The 19,558-nt window shown below is 38.2% G+C and overlaps 1 protein-coding gene across 5 annotated transcripts in view; it reads right to left on the bottom strand.

The window, feature by feature from the left end:
* Positions 1-19,558, bottom strand: part of tox2 (TOX high mobility group box family member 2) — a 113,991-nt gene that overhangs the window by 28,638 nt on the left and 65,795 nt on the right. For all 5 annotated transcript variants that reach the window (XM_008408417.2, XM_008408418.2, XM_008408420.2 and 2 more), the window contains 2 exons: positions 19,100-19,159; positions 2,612-2,908 (listed from right to left, as the gene is read on the bottom strand). In XM_008408417.2, the coding sequence (XP_008406639.1) occupies positions 2,612-2,908; positions 19,100-19,159 (357 nt within the window). The remainder of the gene's footprint in view (positions 1-2,611; positions 2,909-19,099; positions 19,160-19,558) is intronic.

Genomic DNA, 19,558 nt, shown 5'->3' with positions numbered 1-19,558 from the left:
ACGATACAATATATATTGCGATATTCAGCAAACGATACAATTCAATACACTTTTGCGATTTTCTGAAAGATTTTAGAGGGACAGAGTGATTTTGGTGACATTTTGTGACTGTTATAGAGTTGGATTGAATTAATTTAACTGAAGCACCAACTACACAATACCTGGCTCTGGTTGGACATGGACACAAACTTAAAGTTGACAGCTGGACAAAATTAATTAAAGAAGTGGTGAGAAAACATGCTTCTTTTAATTGAAACAGTACAAACTGTATCTTACACACATTTGTAAAGTAAATAATACCTTTTTAATCTTGACACTTAACATTTGACGGAATCACTCTAAGCCTGATAACCTAATCACTCTCCCGGCGAAGCAAGCAGTGAGTGAGCAAGGTGACAGTTGGATGTCACAATACTCGCAAGATGAATATCGATTTTTTCTAGGAAAGAAAATATCGATATATATCGCAAAAATCGATATTACACAGCCCTAATATATATATATATATATATATATATATACACATATACACCCATGGGGGCGATATATGATACGGTGCTCTGTGAGATGTACTCTGAGGCTTTTTGAGGATGTTTCTTTTTCACCAATCTTGATTCACAAATCTGAGCAATTTGCAAACCAGCTCCATCTATACTGTGATTAAATTACATACAGGATCTTTGTCAAATAATTAAATGACTTTCGACGGCAGCAGATTGAACTAGATTGTATTTAGTGGTATCAGAGTAAAGAGGGCCAAGTGAAAAAAATAAATATACTGTTTTCTTTCGTCTTAATTATTGTATGTGCACTTGCAAATCTAAAAATGTACACTGTTTAGAACAGTARCGTGGCACTTTCAGAACCTAATTTAAACTGGACGAAGCATTCAGTCTTGTCTCCAAAAATAATCTTTCTATGATCCAGGGTTATCAAAACAGCACTCACAAGAAATAACCCTTGCAACTGGAGMTTATTTGTTCAAATTTCTGTTCGATATGTTGCGCTTGCTGCACATTCGGAATCTCATGCATTTTTATCGTGCAGCCGACTGTATTCAGCTCCATTAAAACCGAAGCGTGGTTCTTTCTAGCACAAACAAACACGCGCTGACGGTGGAGTGAAAGACTGGCCAATCAAGCAATGTCTCCACAGTAAAGGTCATGACCAAAATGTGAAATGAATATAAAGATAGATGACATGTGAAGCTAATACATCAGGGGAATATTCCTGCAATATATATAATGCATAASATGTTTGCATTTGAGATCTTTATCAAGATCTATTTCAACTGCTTGTTTACCYCTCTCCCCTCTGTTTGTGATGAACATGATACATCACACTTGACCTTGATACGCATCTGTGTATGTGTACAGTATACTGTATAAARCAGATACTCTTATCTGCTTCAKAAACTTACAAAACACTCTGAGAATCTCTGATAATTGTACTGATAAAGAACGATGAGAAGCAGCTTTATCCAAAATGCTTTGGGGGATTTATAAAAATTACAAAAAAGGCACAGCTGGCAGAAACTATTTCTGTGCCAGTTTATRATATCTCTGTCATTATCCAGTAAATTACAAGGGCATGAATTCCTTTACCTTAAGCCTCCACATAAGAAGAATATTTTTTTTATGTTAACATGGTTTACCATGTAATTTGTTTCACTGGRATCTAAGTGCTGAAATCAATAAAACACATCAATGCCTTCTGCTTCCAAATGAATGCATTCAGATCTGACACTGTCAAACTTAACAGGAACAGTTTTTAGTCAAACTCTTACATATTTGCTGCACASTGACAAACAAAAGACTAATCTGAATAACTTGAACTTCAAATTCACCTTCAAATTCAACCATAAATCACATATTTAATGCTGCATCTACAACATAGGAATAAAGACAGCAGCATGTGCGTTTACATTTCATACTTAAACCTTCTGCAGATTGTTGTGCTGTTCTGATAGAAACCTGCTTCTTGCAGCAGTTCCCACAAAAGCAATTACGGTTTTGAGATGCTAATTTGCAGACGAGCGTTTTTTTTTGTGTGTGTTTGGAGCTGAGGGAGTAATCAGCATGTATTCATGTTTGAAGGCTTGACAGATTGACCGATGCATGCCGTCGAGGCAGATATGATGCTGATGGATTTACCCACAATCCTTTTCTCCATGCATTACAGCTGACAAGGCAGCCCCTGAACAATCATCTGTTCCCTCCACTTGGCCTAAGTCTACTTGTCTTGAAAATTACATTAACGTTTTTGGAGCATGATCTGTTTCACTATAGAAATCATTCATCAACATCAATATCATTCAAACATTAATCATTACAAAACTTCACGTTTTTCTTTTTGTTTGCTTTTAAATGTTGGAGGTGCTGGTGTTCTGTGAACTTCAGATGATAAAGAATGAAGCAAATGTACTTTAAATTTACTTTATTTTAAAGTAAATTTGCTTTTTACAAATTTAAGTTAGTGGAGTTAAAGATTTTAGCTTTTTTTTTCATTATTAAATGGGCTCAAACATCTGTAGGTAATACTCTTATCCAGCTTTGCATTGGATCCTACCAAAGCCCATTATTGGATGCAAAATCAAGGCAGTTTTACTCACCGAGGGCATTTGACTGGAGACAAGGTGGCTGTCCTGTGCCAACATGTTCGACATCATGAGCGTTGGCAGCTCAGTGTACGAGTATGGGTTGATCAGCCCATTGTGCGGCAGCGAATGACAGAGGTAGCCCGTAGAGTCATGCTCCATCAGGTGAAGAAGAGGTGGYTCGGGGTGGTTGGGGTGGTTGGGTGGAGTGATTGGTGGGATCTCATAGTCTTCGTCCCCAGTCCCGTTTCCACTTGAGGTGCCGCCTCCTCCGCCTCCTCCCCCGCCACTGCCCGTCTGGCCTGTGTAGCTCTGACAGGACRRATAAACATAGCGAGAAATAGAAGGAGAAAACAATYATGTRATCAAATAGAGTCATATGAAACTTAAGAGTAGATGTCGAATTTTCTAAAGCAAGAGATAGTTATCTGAGGCATTTGATGGTTATCCCCAGGACCAAAAAATATGCCACATGGTGAAAAATGGAGAATACGTTTTTAACCAAATGTGATGTTCTAGTTGTTTCAAAGAKAGAAAAGACAACAAATATCCTTAACGCATATATTGTGATACATCAAGTAATACTGAATTATTTTAATTTACAAATTTATTTCATTTACTGTTTCGCTTCTTGAGAAAAAAAAAAACAAACAAAACAAATCTTTTCAACCAAACATCAAACATCTAATTTTAGATGCAAACATGGGGCGCCTGACCTTGGTGATAAAGAAAACCAATGCATGTGTTAGCCGCTGCTCAAACACTATAAGTCCAATCAGATCGGAGTCCTGCACAGAGCAGGAAGAAAAGAAAAATAGCAGGGAAATTCAACGGGGAATGAAAAGCAATTTTGTCTGAGACGATCCAACTTGACTCCCATTGTAATGACTGAGTCAAATTAATCATCACAAATAATATTCTGGTGTCAGCCATTCAAGGGGTTTTTAATAGAATTTTTATGATTCATGTCTAGCGGTATACATCAAGCAGTCAGTTCTGCAACATTTCTGAAATCAATTCAATATCATCTTTGTGTAGGCTGTCATCCTCGGCAGCAGAGTGGTCATTTATCTCTCAAACAGATACTTTTGGAAAATAAGGACCATGAAGAGATAGGAAAAGGAGAGAGGATACAGGGTACTTTTTTTCTTGTTTCACTCAATATTGTTTCASAATGAATGAGGGGGAAAAAAAGTRTTTTTTGGCAAGTAGCATAAAAAAATGTGTAAAACGGCAAAGATGCTTCCTGGTTAGAATGAGGAAAGGGTAGAGTATAAACACATTCATGCATACCAGAMATGCAAACTAAACTGAGTCCTAATTTATCCTGGTTTTTTTCCCTCTCTCTTTTTTTGCATTTTGCATTCTGGTATTCACTCCGTGTACAGTACCAAGAAAAAGTATTTTTTCTGAGTTGGCAGTATGTCAGACTTTCAGATCATCTGTGGAAATGTTCAGTTTTCAAATGAAAATTCTATATTTTTAAGTAGGAAAATCTCCCTAAACCTACCCATCCCTATTCTACAGGTCTCTGTTTAGTGTTTGTGAAATGAAAGTCAGCTTCCCAAAGAGCGCTTTTAATCGCAGGCAATCAATAATTTAATTCCAGTGGCCAAATATGCAGAAATTTTGTTTTTACCCAAATGTTTCATAACACACACAAATAAAAAAAACATTGTTCTTGCTTTATTTGATTTACTTTATTTATTTATATCATTTGATTTTCTTGGTCCTAAAATAGACTGAAAACAAGCTTCTATAAATTTACTGGGCTGTCCTTTAAAGACAGATGTATCTGTAAGCCTTTGGGAATGCTGTTATTGTGTGGCCTAATGGACAAGAAAACAAACATTTCCTGAGATTCAATTCCCCTCATAATTGTTGGAAGGAAACTAAATTGTCTGCTGTAAACACTGTTTATATTGTGTGAATTGAGTCCCTCGTGTGTGTCCCCCTTTTAGCCATCGTTTACTCATATGTTCRCTGTGTGAGAGCACCAGGTAATCTGAAGGAAAATCATGTTGAGTCATCACAAAGCATGTTCATCAAACTGTTGTTTTCCCCTCATCCTTCATCAATAAACRGCAGAGGTCTGGAACGATGTTTTCAGTGGGTCTCTCGTCTGCTGCATTTGATTGGGCAAACAGGACGAGGAGTGGAGATGTGTCATGTGTTACATCGCTGTGACGGTTCATCCAGTGCCCTTGATGATAAAATGTAAATACCAAGGACATTCCCAGTTGGGTTGTGGCAAGATAAATTATTCATTATGCCACTGTTCAGAATGAAATTGCAAGCACAAAACTACATGTACAGCTTGGTTTATGTATACTTTAGTCTTCTTTAAAAGCCAAATCCACACAAAGGCAATTCAAACASTGTGTCACATGGCATGTTTTTGGAAACAAACGTCTCTTCTTTCTTTTGATATTCCTCAGAGTTTAATTATGAAGCAAACACTTTGTCTAAAAGCGTCACTACACAGATTTTAATCCAACACAGAAACATCTTTTATTAACCTCATCTGCTCCTTGCAAGACACTATAGGGAACATTGTTTCCAACGCACAGTATGCTGTCTGCACAGCGAGAGAAACACAATCTGCAACGATTTAATTAAGACACAGATCTCTCGACTGTAAGTGTTGCATACCAGCACACCTTTCATTTCGAGAGAAACAGATGAATAGACAGTTGGTCTGGGACTGAGAGAGGAAAAAAAAACATTGATTGGGGAGCTTTCCAGCTTGTCTTTTACTTGGCACAGATCTCCAACTCCCTCTGTAACACTGCCTGAGTACTCAAGGCCTTCTGGAGATGATATTGACTGTGGCTAATGGCTCATTATCTCTATATTCTTCTTCTTATTAGATTATTGTTGTGGTGCCTGTAGAAATCAGGATTTAGGACATCATCCAGTTCATATTAAATTGTATAACCATTATAGAAATGTTCCGCTGTCAAATATAATTAATTTGCACGATAAAAAGCTGAATGCCTTTTTATGGAAGTAAGAAACATAATCTTGGTCTGCTGTTGTTGCATTGTGAACTGTAAATATGAGGCAATAAACCAGTCTGATGCAAGACAAAATGATCAGTTATTTAAATCTCTTTTTTTCCACTTTTGGGGGATTTTGATAATAAAAAAATAACTTGCCGAGATAGCACAGTAAAGCAGACTGCAATGAGTGACTTAGGATTTTACCTTTGTCAAAGTAGTTAATGTCCAGAGTCGTTGCTAGCCAATAGGGTGGACTAACCACAAATGCTCAGGGCACCCAGAACTTCTTCAAATTAAGTGGCACATTAGTTTTACATAGATGGAATGTAACACTGCTCAAAGTAAATTATTTTTGAAGCAGAGCAGATGTGACAGGATGAATGAAAGATCATTTCTCATGTTGCTTTTGTACTTCTCATTTTTCAATTTATCAGCAGAGTTCATTTTCTGAGTCCTCCTTCCATACGTTTGCTGTGTTATCTATGTGGCTCATGGCAAACTGTAAATGGGGTTTCATTCATTAATGGCACTCTTCTTTGTACTCTTTCATAAAGGCCAGATTAGTGGAATWTAGACAACTAGCTCTCCTGTTAATACGTCATCCCACCTGAACGGGACTCCTCCAGAGATACCGTGGGCTCCTCTAWTACTCTTCTCGTTTATGCTGTTGGTTTAGGTGGGCACCAATGTTTTGGTAGGTTTGCAATTGTGGCAGACTCTGAATTATTTTGTGAATGATTGAGAAGTGATGTGTTGAGATGTCCAAAGTTAGCTTTGTTGCTTTATCACCTAACCCTGCCTTAAAATTGTCCACAACATTAGATGTGGCCTATCTGRAGATTTCATGTTCTGTAGACTTCATGATATGGTTTATTCACTAATGTTCCCTAAAACCCTTTTGTGAGGTATACTGCAACTGTATATATAGTGAAAACGGATGACACAAAGGTGAACTCTATTCATTAATGAATGGACTCGGAATTAGCTGCACTGACATTTATTTATTTATTGGGGATATCAGACTGTATAACTATGCCCCTTTTTTTCATATTTAAATTTTTTAAACATCTTTGAAAACAAAGATGTTTTGTATTGCACTAAAATATCAAAACTTGGTACAATGTAGACATGGTATGAATCCTTCTGTAACAATGTATTTTAACTCAAAGTTGGAACACTGAATGTTTTTATATAGTGGAAAATGAGTCAGCAAAACTAGAGTTTAAGAGCTCCATAGTCACACCTGGTTCTTATTTTCTACAGAGAAAAAGAGCTTAGAGTCGTCCCAGGGGTAGAAAAGACAACTAGAAGGAAGATGATGACATAWCTGTCTTACAACTAATGTGCACTTATCTGCCTATTGAAGTGCTTTGTCACACTAGTGATTTATGCCTGAAATCCCTCGCACAACACCACCACTTCCATCACCTTCGACACCCTTCGTTCCAACACTTTTCCATTTCCAGTATGCAGCCCTCTGCACTCAGAGAAAAGACCTGTTATCTCTTCTTCCCATGTGATTGTAAAGAAAACTGTTGATTTATGATTGGAATGATTTATAAAAGCTTTCATTTTTATTTGTTTCTTTCATTCTTCCCAAGCAAGACTACAGTTTACATTTGTGAATTATCCTGTTTACAACAGATCTTGTTTGYAAGACAAATAGTTGTTGTCTGACTACAAAGATCTTCAAATTTAAACAGCATGAGCTCTTTGCTTTTTGTTTTTGTTACTCCATTTCTTCATCACCTCTCTCCTTATCTATCCATCTCTTCTGTCCATCATCTCAGCCTTAATTAAAGCCATAGCTCTTCATCTACTACAATACCAAGTTAGAGGGTATCAACACACCATAGAGCCCAACAAAAAGGAGGGGGAGAATGCCGAGGATCCAGTTGCAGSCWTCCTACCCCTCTTTTMTTTTCCTCTTCTCTCAGCTGGTCTAACACTGGCCAGCTTTTTCCCCTTTAAACCCAAATCAGTTTTGGTCCATGCACAGCACCAAGCCTGACCCCGATTACCCGCTGTCACCATACCTTCCTGTCAACAAATCTCACTCTCAAATAGCCAAATTGTATTATTTATCTGTCACTATTTTGCTATTTGAAGAAAAAAAAAGAGCACTGGTGAAAGGGATGTCCTGTGAAAATGTGCATTGGGAGAGGGAAAGGTGGAACAGAAAGGGGGATAGGTTGATGGCATGCACTCATTCAAGAACATAAAGCCCAGCGGGAGTGAAAATATGGAGGGAATGGAGTGTATAATTTCTGTCAAAAGCTGAAGATGGCCTCATTCACCYCCAGATACTCACTTGATTACAAACTAATCCTCATTGACTAAAACCAGCCTTTATAATTGCATGTACCTCCCTACCCCACCTTTCCTTTCATGTTTCCTTTCCTCGTTCTCCCCTGTGTATCCTATTCCCAGTACTCGTCTCACTTGTCAGTCGAGGTCAAGGGGTCATCTCCATCTGATCGCGTGTCAGAACAGATTACAATCAGAGCTTTTGTGCGATGTCATATTTCATTATGCATTTGACTCATCTCCCAGGTCCAAGGGTCAGTGTGATTTGATTGGACGACAGAAATGATATAATTTGTGTTTAACCCTAGGCTGTACGAGGTTCTGAGTGGTGTACTAATGCATTTTGCAAAGACGGGGCAGGCCCTCTCCACGAGCGACTAATTTGAAGTGGCACACCGCAGAGTTGAAGGAGAGCCAGAGCTGTTGCACAACATGCYGAGGTTATAAGGGAGGCTTTATCAAATAATAAACACAACCTCCCTCTTACTCCCTGCTTCACGCATGCTTTCTCTCTAAATCTGCAAGTTGATGCAAGTGACTAAATATTAGCTGCCTTCACTGACAAATCTCTTCCTTTTATTACTATTTTTTTTCKTTTTTCTCCACTAGGATATATTGAAAATATGTCATAGGCTCTCGTTACTCTTTTTGTCTTTTCGTTTGCCTCTCCCTCATCCCCTCTCGCCAGTCGCACTTAATTCTGTCAGCTGCAACAACTGCACTGCCATCACGTTTTCAGAGCAAGATTAGGCTCTCCACCAAACTGATGTAAAAGTTTGTATGGACATTTAATCAGGCGGCGTGTCAACAGACAAGATTTCAGATTGYCGTGGCTGCGAGGACATGCAGATGCAGCGATATCAGTGACAATCATGATCTCCTCCAATGTGGTTGGGGGAGAAAGGTAAAAACACGGGTGCTCAAGTTTCCCAATAGTGATCCAGAGTCAGAGTGATGCCAATGCTGATACTGCTGAGGATGGTGGAGGAGGAGGAAGGGTTGAGCAGAGACGGAGAGGAGAAGAGGGAGCAGAAAATAAGGGGGGAGGGGAAATGTTGGAGATATATCCAACATTTCAAATGAGGACCATAATCAAACTTATTGCCTGACAGGGTGAATCTAGAATTACAGTGTTGCTTTGGCAGAAATAGAGTATTATTTCTCCGTCTCTTCTTGTTGGGAACAGCCAAGCCTTGTTAACAGGGAAAAGCCTTTTAAACCTTGCTCATTGCCTGTTCTGCAATGCTAAATAGCAGCTACTGATATTGCTGATTTATGAGTTGACAGAAGTACAACAAGGCCAACAAACAGCAGCTGGTAAGCTCAACTGCACAGTTGTCGTCTGTCTGTGTCCCCAGTTAGAAATTACCATTAGTGTGTGGACAATTGTGCCACTGTGTGTGAATGACAAAAGTAATTATTGTTATAAGAAGAAGTAAATGGACAAAAACAGCAGAATAAAGGGTGGTGGATGAGTACCGACTGACTGTCACAATGTTCAAAATGACAAAGGGAGTGCTGATGGCGCAGTCATCCAAACAAACATGCATTATTCTGGTAATTGTTAGGATCCTGTCACCCTCAAATAACGCTGCTGATAACTCTAGCCCAGGAGAAAAAGGGTGCAAATGAGCATGTGGATGGAGAAAGTGGATCCAGTCTGTGCATTTATRGTGAATGTGTCTTTGTGCAATTACTTCTCAATGTTTTCGCTCTCATACCTACTTTTCTCAAATAAAATCCAGTTTTAAGACAGTGCATCCCATCTGTGCATCTGCGTGTACGTCTGTGTGTGTGTTTGCATGCGTGTGCGTGCGTGTGTGTGTGGCTGTGATGTCAGTTCTTCTTGTGTGCCTGCTTCAGAGTCAATGAGGCTGTGTATCAGTGGCTGGCACAGCTGGWGGGAGCAGGAGACTAACATCTGGACCCTCGCACTCCTGGTGCCATTGTTAATAAGAGGCTGGTTGTGAGTGGAGGGGAACGGAGGAGACAGCTCTCGAGTGTCAATGAACATCCCTGTCTCTTACTAGTTCTGTGCTGCAACTTGCACTTCATGTGTCACAAAAAAAAAGGTTCCACACTGAGCCCGGAACAGAGATGTGGAACATTTAAAATAAATATCTGGATAAAGATGTTTTTTTTGTTTCTTTCTTTTTTTTTCTGTAAACCACGCAGTGACATTCATTAGGTCATTTAGGAATTCATGTCAACAAACTTATTTAAAGATCTCTAACATTTTTCCAATACAATTTTTGTTTTGCTTTTGGTTTTAGTAGCTTGCAAAATCACCTGATGCTATCTGAATAGGTGAAAATAAGTTTATATACTTGCTCAARTAACTGTAATTGAAAGGTTTTGGTAATCATGGGAATAATCTGTGTAACGGATTTGGGTGTGTCTGATAGCAGAAATGTGTTATGATAACCTCAGGCCATTCGAGTTGTGATCTTCTAATCTGTGTGAGATGGCATGTTTTTATTCTTSTAACAGTGTGCACAAAAATACTACAAAATCAAATCCTTTTTTTAATTTTGCTCTGCMTATTTTTACCAGATAGAACTAACAAATTTCTTCGTCACTGGATGATTTATTGCATTTTTTGAGCATTTTAATATTAATTCATGAGGAAACCAGTTGTAAGCAAGTTCTAGATTAAATCTATCTTTAAAATAGATAGAAGCAAGAAGTTTTAATAGCTTCAATATTCATGTAACAGTCGTCATATGTTCCTTTGGTGCCAAGTTTTATGGCGGGTAGCAGTGGAATATATTCTTTTTAACCTACATACAGATATATGGTCACTTGAGAAAGTATTCACACCTCTTGGCAGTGAAGCCCCTAGAAAGTCTGGTGCAACCAATTATCTTCAGAAGTCGCATGTTTAGTGAAATKAAGTCCACTTGTGTGTAATCTAAGTATCACATGATCTGTCAGTATTTATACAACTGTTTCAAAAGGCCCCAGAGGCTCCAACACAGCCACTAACCAAACAATACCATGACAACCAAGGAAACCTCCAAACAAGTCAGAGACATARTTGATAAAAAGTACAAATCAGGGTTGATTTATAAAAAAATATATCAATCTCAGAAGATCACCATTMAATCCAATATCATCAAATGGAGAAAAAAAAAACAACAACAAAAAAAAACGTATCAAAACAAACCTGCCAAGAGAAGACTGTCCAGTAAAACAGGGTACGGGGTAATGAGGGCTGTAGTACAKAGGAAAAAGTTAATCCTAAAGAAGCTGCAGAGTTCTGAACTATCTCTCCCTACGACCACAATAAGACATACACTTCACAGAGCTAGGCTTGGAGTGGCCAGGAGAAAGCTTTTACTTACAGACAAAAACAGAAAGACTCCTTTTGAGTTYACCAAAAGGCATGTGGAAGACTCCAGAAATGTATCAAGGAGGGAGCTTTGGTCAGATGAGACCAAAATGTAACTATTCGGCAACCAAGAAAACCACTATCTGAAATCAATAAATCTCATCACCCCAAGAACACCATCCCCACAATGAAGCATGGTGGTGGCAGCATCATACTTTGGGGATGTTTTCAGCAACAGAGACTGGGAAACTAGTYTGAGTCAAGGCAGCGATGGAATATACAGAAATGTTATTGACCAAAACTTGCTACAGTCAGTAAGCAATTTGAGACTACGACAAAGGTTTACTTTCCAACAGGACAATGACCCAAAGCATACTGCTGAAGCTACACTCAAATGGCTTAAGGGAAAATGTGTAAATATATTGGAATGGCCCAGTCAAAGCCTAGACCTAGAATCTGTGGTTAGACTTGAAGATTGGTGTWCAGCAACTGAAACCATTTAACTTGAAGGAGATTGAACAATTTTGCCTTGAGAAATGGACAAAATCTGTGTTAAGATCATAGAGACTCATCCAAAGTGGCTTCCAGCTGTAATTGCTGCAAAAGGTGGTTCTACACTGCAMTGAATTAGAGGGGTGATAGTTATGCACACCAAAGTCTTCTGTTATTTCGTCCTATGTGTTTGCTTCGCAATAGAAAGACAATGAAATGTTAAAAGTTGTAGGCATGTTCTGTAAGTGAACACTAAAATAATCCATTTTATGTACATCAAACAAGTGATTTCTCACTATAGGGCATATGGGCTGTATAAAATTATTCTCTTTTTGCAATTGAAAATAACTGAAGATTTGCCTTACTTCCCCTGTTGCATTCAAGCTAGAAGCAAGTCTAAGACAGCTATTGTTTAACTCTGATATTTCAGCATTTAATTTTTCTATCATTTCATAGTAAAACCCTCAAAAGCATTCACACCAATTAAACTTTGATATAAATAATTAAACTCAAAATCTGCACACCATTGCTGTCATCATTAATGTGTTAGCACTCTCATTCAAAGAAAACCCCCATGCCAATGTTGGCTGCCTTGAAAACATGCGAGCATGTGGTACTTTTACAAAGGTGTAGAATTAAATAGATGTCCAACTCCTATGAGGCACATCACACCTCACTTTCTAAATGGTGGGCTGCTTTAATACCAAGTTCTAAATATTTTTTTAATGTAAAACAGTACAATTCACTGGCTCCAAGCCCCAACACCTCTGCTTCATGCTGTTCAACTRTTTTATTAGGGGAATTTATATAACCTCATTTGAATTTGATCAAAACTGAGGAAATAAATCAGCATGAATTGTTAGGTCTGTGTAGTTTCCACACCTTAAAAATACTGCATTAAAATTAAATAGACATTTTGTGGCCGAGTGTAATGCTCTAATGCCCCCTAGGTTGTTTTTTCCATAGCAATTAAGTAAAAACTATTCAAGACAAACTAGGAAGGTTTGCTTTTCAAAAGAAATTGAAACCATCTGATGCAGTGAATTGGCTCAATAAAAGGTATGCAGTATATTTTATCTGTTTTATGAAACTCTGGCATTCAGTCTGGAAAAAAGTGAAATGTTGGTCTCTCGTCATTTTAAGCAAAGGGTCAAAAAGCTTCCACAAACACATTAAGGGGCCATTAGTTTTATCTGTTCACCTCAGGCAACAAGGGGGAGAGACGGCATGGCAAAGCTGACCTTACACAAATATACATRCCTACATTTATTTACACACTACTCTATTGGGGGAGTGCTCCAATAAGGGCATTTTTAAACAGGATAGAAGCATTTTAGGTGAAGAGTTTCCAAATGACTRTTAAAATGCAACGGTGGAAAGAGCTTTCCATCTTTCTGCTGCTGCGACAAATATGCCGGCACATCTTTTTGCTTTGTCTCTGCTCAATGCTTCGTCAGCGAACAGGCTATAGAAATATTCTGGCAGGCTGCTCTTTGTTTTCATTTTCACAAAAGATGTAGTGCGGGAGTGAAAGAAGGCGGAAAGAGGGGAGGGGGGAGCGAGGTAAAGGAGGAGGAAGGTAAAGGGATGTTGATGGAGGTTGGAGGAACATGTAGGAAAATAAATGGAAGGATTAAAGTGAGGGGGGAAGATTGGGAACAGAGGTTAAAGGGAGGTGTGGAAGAAAGGATGGAGGATGACTGAAAGTTTGGAGTGACGAAAATGAAGAGAGGGCAAGTGGAAGAGAATAAGGGTGGAGTTTACCATTCCAGTACCTACTATAATGTAAAACACCACAAGGAAGTTGTAAATCAGACTAATGTGACCAAGCTGTAATTCAGACCAGCAGGGCCATGGCGTGAGCGCAGGGACCCTTGAATGGCAGGAGTTTACAAAATGCCAGCGCTCTGCTTTAATCAGCATAACAGTCAAAAGATACCGTCTCCTCCAATCAGCTGGCTTCCTGTCAGTCACACCCGACTAAACCTGACCAATCAGGCTTCAYCGACTCCCAGACCTGCTAGCTGAACTTTGGGCCCTGGCCAAACGAGAGAATTACTCATCCAAACAGGAAAGGTGGAATGGCTCTTTAATTCAGAGCGTAGAGGGAGGAGGTGATAGATTTGTCAAAAGGTTAAACATAAAAGACTCTGAGTTCATGTTCTACAATAGCTCATCAAAAACATATGAGGGATGAGAGATGCCAGGGAGTGCAGGACTTAATTAAATTAATAAAAACAGAATTTCAAGAAGGTGGACACATGAACAATGTGATATATCCGTTCAAATCTGCTAGCAAGAGGTTTCACACTACTAAATCTGTCAGTAATGGCAAGATGAACAGAAATAACCAGCATCTATAGCTCAGTCTTTCAGCTTGAGTCAGAAATCTAATTATAATAAGGTGTTTGCTTCACTTTAAAAAACAAAACTTTCCACCAATTGTTCTACTTCTCTCACTAGCTGTGATAGAATTACAACCCACAAGTGCCATAATCTTTTCCTCAAACGACTTCCAAAAAATGTCCAGATGAAGCACAAATATTGTTTTTAAAACTGGTGGACGAGCTACAGAAAATGCCTCATCATACAGACCTTTTATCATTTTATGCAAAGGGATAGAAGAGYAATGCATTATCTCAGAAGTGAGAGGAAAAATGTAAATGTACTCCACTTTGTCACTTCTCATCGAGCGGGCTGCTTTAACTGAGCAATCCATAATATTTCAGCTTTGATGATCATAAAATGGCCACGGCCCAATGATCCCGCGGAGCTGGATTCGACTCTGGAAGTGTTGTAGTATGGCTGTAGTTTGGCTGGGCTGCACGCACTCACACACCCACCACAAACACACTGTGCATGTTAAAACCACATGCAGCGTCTTGGCAGCAAAGACACTAAGCAGCAGCCAATCAATAAAACCTTGTTACGCTAATTGCGAGATCATAATCTCCGTTTCTACTTCTGCTGAATATCCAAACAGTCACTCCATTAGTCGAATTATTCCCCTGTGCAGTTTCTCCGTCTCTACCATCTCCCTCACCCCATCTTCCTGGTTTCCACCATTCGTTTCTCCCTCTTTTTTTTCTGTGGCATATTTCTCTCAAACAGCAGTTCTGCTAAATTAATTCATAAGTCAGGGAGAACGACATCAAAAGAGAGCATTGTCAAGGTAAAGTGCTGATGAAGTTTCTTTTGCTGCACTGTGGAGGTATGAGAAGGCATCTCCACATTGCACATCTTTGATCGTACTGATGTGCTATTTTGCTTAAAACCAGCAGCAGGAATTTATATTGCTGTCAAAAAGTGTTTGCTCCCTTACAAATGTCTTTGCTTTGTCGTCACCCTTAAATGTTTCAATCATCAAACAAGTCTTATTATCAGACAAAGATAACCTGAACAATTTTTTTTTCTTTTTTTTGCCATTTAAAGAGGAACTTGTGTGCTTGTGTGCATTAAATGTTTGTCTTGCTGCACAATCCATGTGTGCTTGAACTTAGGGTCACAAACTAAAACCTAAGCATTCTCTGCTGAATTTTCTGTTAGAGTGAAATTCATGGTTCCAACAGTTATGAAAATGCAAAGCAGCCCCACATCATCACACCAATGCCATCACCACGTTTGACTGTAGGCGTAATTTCTGTGTCCCAAAATGTTACTTCTATAACTTTTAAAAAGTCTCACAATGAATCCACAGATTTATTTTGCTCCGTTTCTTACCGTTAAATCATGAACACTAACCTTAATTGAGGCAAGTGAGACATGAAACTTGGATTTTGCTCTAGGTTCTTTTGTGAATTACTGGATGAGGTGTCAATGCCATTCATAGACAGGTTTACCACTGTTCCAAATTTCTCCATTTGTGGTTGATGCATTTCAAGATGGTTCTCTTGAGCCTGGAAGTATTAGAAATGGCTTTGTAATATTTTCCAGACAGATGGATGTTAAAGAATTTGCTCGTCATGCATTGTGGAATTTAAGCGTCTTCTTCATTCTACGGGTCTGGCAGTAAAGTGTGCACAGGAAAAATTTAATCAGCTTTATTAACCCAGGTTGTCTGTGTCTAGTACCAAAAATTGCTTGACAATCTGATCAAAAGAGCGAAAATATAAAAAATCTGTAAGGTGTTTATCTATTTTCTGTTTATTTAATTTAATCAAATCAGCAGTAGACCTTCTAATCGCTGGTTACTAGCTTTGCAATGCCGCTTCGGCTGGTTAGTCAGTGACCACAGGGGCAGACAAAGAGCTTGTTGATGCCAAGAACAGGGTTTGCGGTCTTGTCATTGAATCAGTAACACTTTGTCACTCTAATAAAGCAGGGGCGGTGGGGGGTTTAGAAAATGAAACAATACAGAGTCAGAAAACGATGCTCATGGGAACATCGATATGACAATAGCACTGACCCCATTTTCCTGTTACTCATCAGCAGATCATACCCACCTAAGCGTTATTTCATGTGGTTTCTTCAGCAAATTCACCCAACAGCACCAAGCTTATGACCTATATTAAGTCATTGTATGTATATAAAGAGCTGTATAACAGGTGAGTGACATTAAAGAGGACACGTACATGTAGCAACCGAAGCTAGATACAGACAAGCACTTTCATAAAGTTTCAGAGCAGAACCACTGACCCAAATACATTTAAATGCAATGGGCGATATGAGAAAGAAATGGAGATATAGAGAGGGAAGAAGCCAAAGAGGGGGAGTCAGAAATGATGGTGGGAAAAAAAGAYACAAAAAAGTAAAGAGAGATAATAAAGCAGTGAGCAGAGAAAAATCAGCTTTAGGCAATATGATTTGTTTTCATTCAAGAATGAATATATTGAGAATAATGTGGCAACAGTGTGGATTTGTAAAAAAAAAAAAAAAAACACTTTGAAATAAAAATCAGCCCTGCAGCATTTGTGTCTCTTTGTCTCAAACACCAAAAGTACATTTTATCTCAAAACTAGCTAAAAATATGAGCATATACTTCTTAATACGTTTTTGATTTGGCAAASCCCCGGGCATTTAAAAATGATAACCTGACCTAATATACTTTTCAATCAACTTGAAAGGTTTGTATGAAGAGAAACAGACACCAATCACATCAGTCATATGGCTGCCCTGTCCTTCATTAAAATAAGGTATGAAAGCATTTTAATTTGCATTGTGGTGGATGAAGACACTGAAGAAATTTTTTCTCTAATTGAGACTTAATCATCAGGCATTCTGTTCAACATAAAAGTACATTATTTTGTACTAWTATTGAACAATTGAGGTGACCACATTTTTTATTTATTTATTTATTTATTTTTATATAATTATCTCCAAAATTCTTTGCTGTGGGGTGAAGCAAACACAGAGCGGATTATCCAGTGACATAAGCAAGCTTTGGAAATGATTTAGGTCTCTGTAATAATTCCCTGGCCACCATGCAAGGTTTAGATTATTATTTCACTTTCTAATTCAGAATATATTAAAGATATTGTGGTGACTCCCAACTTGTGAAGGTAGATGAGTGCAAATGAAGGATGGGCTCCTCCAAAATAAATTTTGCTTTTGGCTTTGCACCATTAATTTTTGCTTTCATGACGATTTMCAGAATATTCATCTGTGTTTTTACTCCTTCCTGCATTATTTGACAATTCAAAGTAAAGTTTTTTGACACAAGTGTCATGAAAATATGTTGCAAAGCATAACATTGCAGACATGCTGAGGCACAATCTGGTTTAAAGACAAAAACAAGCTGAACACTATTTTATTCTGTTACAACACAGCAAACTAAATATTTACAGAAAAAAAATCTATCCATATATATATATATTTTTATTTTTTTTTTCCAAAATTTACAGAATAACAGCATTGAGTAGTATTTTGATGTATTATTTCTCCGTCACTTTCAGTATGCAAATAAACATTCCTAGGGTTTTTATTATTTTGTTTGAAAAGTTTAAACTACTTTGGTATCATTATAGCAAAGAAGGAGGAGCTCAGTGATTATTTTTGTACTTTCCTGGGTTTTGTTGTGAGAGATTGCGCATCCACCCTTAAGGGCTCCCTGATTTGAGCTGTCAGATGGAAGCAGAGGCTAAACTTGGTGAAGCAGAGAAAAGAGCAAGGAACATGTCAAATATGAGAAGATCTTGAGTAAACAAAGTATAACACGGACCAAAACAAAATCGTCTCTCATCCCATCACAGCCTTTCCTGTTGTTTCACTCTCTGTCTTTTTCTTTCTTGCCACTTTAAACATTAAATGTCAGTTTTCCCAAATGTTCTATTCAGCCATTCCACACYGATACATACCTATTAATAAAAAGCTACTTTTAATCAGGTAATCAGGATTCTAATGAGTTCAATTAAAATGTGTGGTAAGAGGTAAYTTTTTCATGTTTTCGTAGAAAAGTCAGTCAACTACTTGGAAAGGGCCAAAAATAAATGAAAATCATTTGTAGCRGACACATGTTCTTAAAGTCATGAAAGTAAATTTAGTCAGRAAACCAGACAGAGTAAGCATTGTTGTCTGTCACTCTGGGCCGCGAGCCAAACAAAAGCATTCAGACACTCAAAAAAAATTGAAGAAGCACAACAGAAACACAACCACTGTGGTCTACAGGTTGGCTTCTAATAATTGCAATTGACAGGGACAAATTCCCTGCTTCCCTGTGTTTGTCAGATGGGCTTACTCCCAAACTCCACAAATCCTCCTGTCCAAACACAACCATATGGTCTCCCAGCTGTTCATGACCAGCTGTGCTACAGTATTTCTGGAAATGTTGCCACGTACTGTTGCACTCCCTCTCCATTCCAACTCACTAAATCTTCTGCAATGAGGCCAGAACAATTTYCATGCTGGCTWGTGAGTCAAAGTAAAAAATAGTGTGAGGATAATTGAAAGACAGTAAAAAAAAAGAAGAGAATTTACATTTTTATTATATTTTTTCTTAGTAAGAACTCTGTGAAAGTTCCTTTTGTTTGAAAAGCAGTGATGAGTCTGAAGCAATAAAATATGTGTATTTGTCTAAATGTTTACATTCTTCAAAAGCTTATGTATTGATGTGTTCCAACCAAAATTTTGACTACTCCTTGCTTCATTTGACCTATRACATGAGATAAGTTAAAATTCTTAGGAGCATTAGTTACATGTTTAAAGTATGAGAGCCAGACAGTAAATGTTATTCCCCACCTACTTACTAATTGGTGAAGATGGAGCATATTTTACTTGACACCATGTTGTGTTTTTTACAACATGTTCTTAAAGGTACGTAAATATTATCTAAAAACTCCATCTTCAATTTTTTTTTTTTCCACAAGATGATCCAAAATAGGAACTTTGTTCAAATTGATTATCAGGTTAAGTATAAGTAAAGCAATATAAACTCACGTGGTTTGGAGGGAGGAACTCGTGGTTGTTTTCATTCATGTACATGTTTTCACCATCAAACTGAAAGAGAAAGGAAAAAAAAAAAATTGTTCAAGAACATAAATTTCAGTCAGTCACTGTAAATACTAAACATCGTAACACCACAGCCAAACGTCTGCAAGTCCTCAGCTTATAGACCCCAATGCTCTGGTGGATGTCAGTAATTACAGTTCATTAGAGCCATGTGTAATTAGGCCCTGCCAACGCTTGTGTAACTCACACTCTTCGTCTCTGCTTGCCCACAGCTTCAGTGTGTGCGTGTTTGCATAAAAACTCGCACACCTAACTGCTGTGATTCCCAGGGTGTCACAAGGCAACAAAGGGCCAGTGGAGTGATAATCACAACAGTGAAAGCTCAATGCTCACTGCTGCAGCATGCCGAGTCAGTGAGTCAGAAACGCGGCCAGTCACTTATTCTTG

This window comes from Poecilia reticulata, linkage group LG5 (assembly GCF_000633615.1).
Source record: "Poecilia reticulata strain Guanapo linkage group LG5, Guppy_female_1.0+MT, whole genome shotgun sequence".
Lineage (NCBI taxonomy): Eukaryota > Metazoa > Chordata > Actinopteri > Cyprinodontiformes > Poeciliidae > Poecilia > Poecilia reticulata.
Note: the sequence above shows the minus strand (reverse complement) of the source record. Positions and strands in the feature narration are given on the sequence as shown.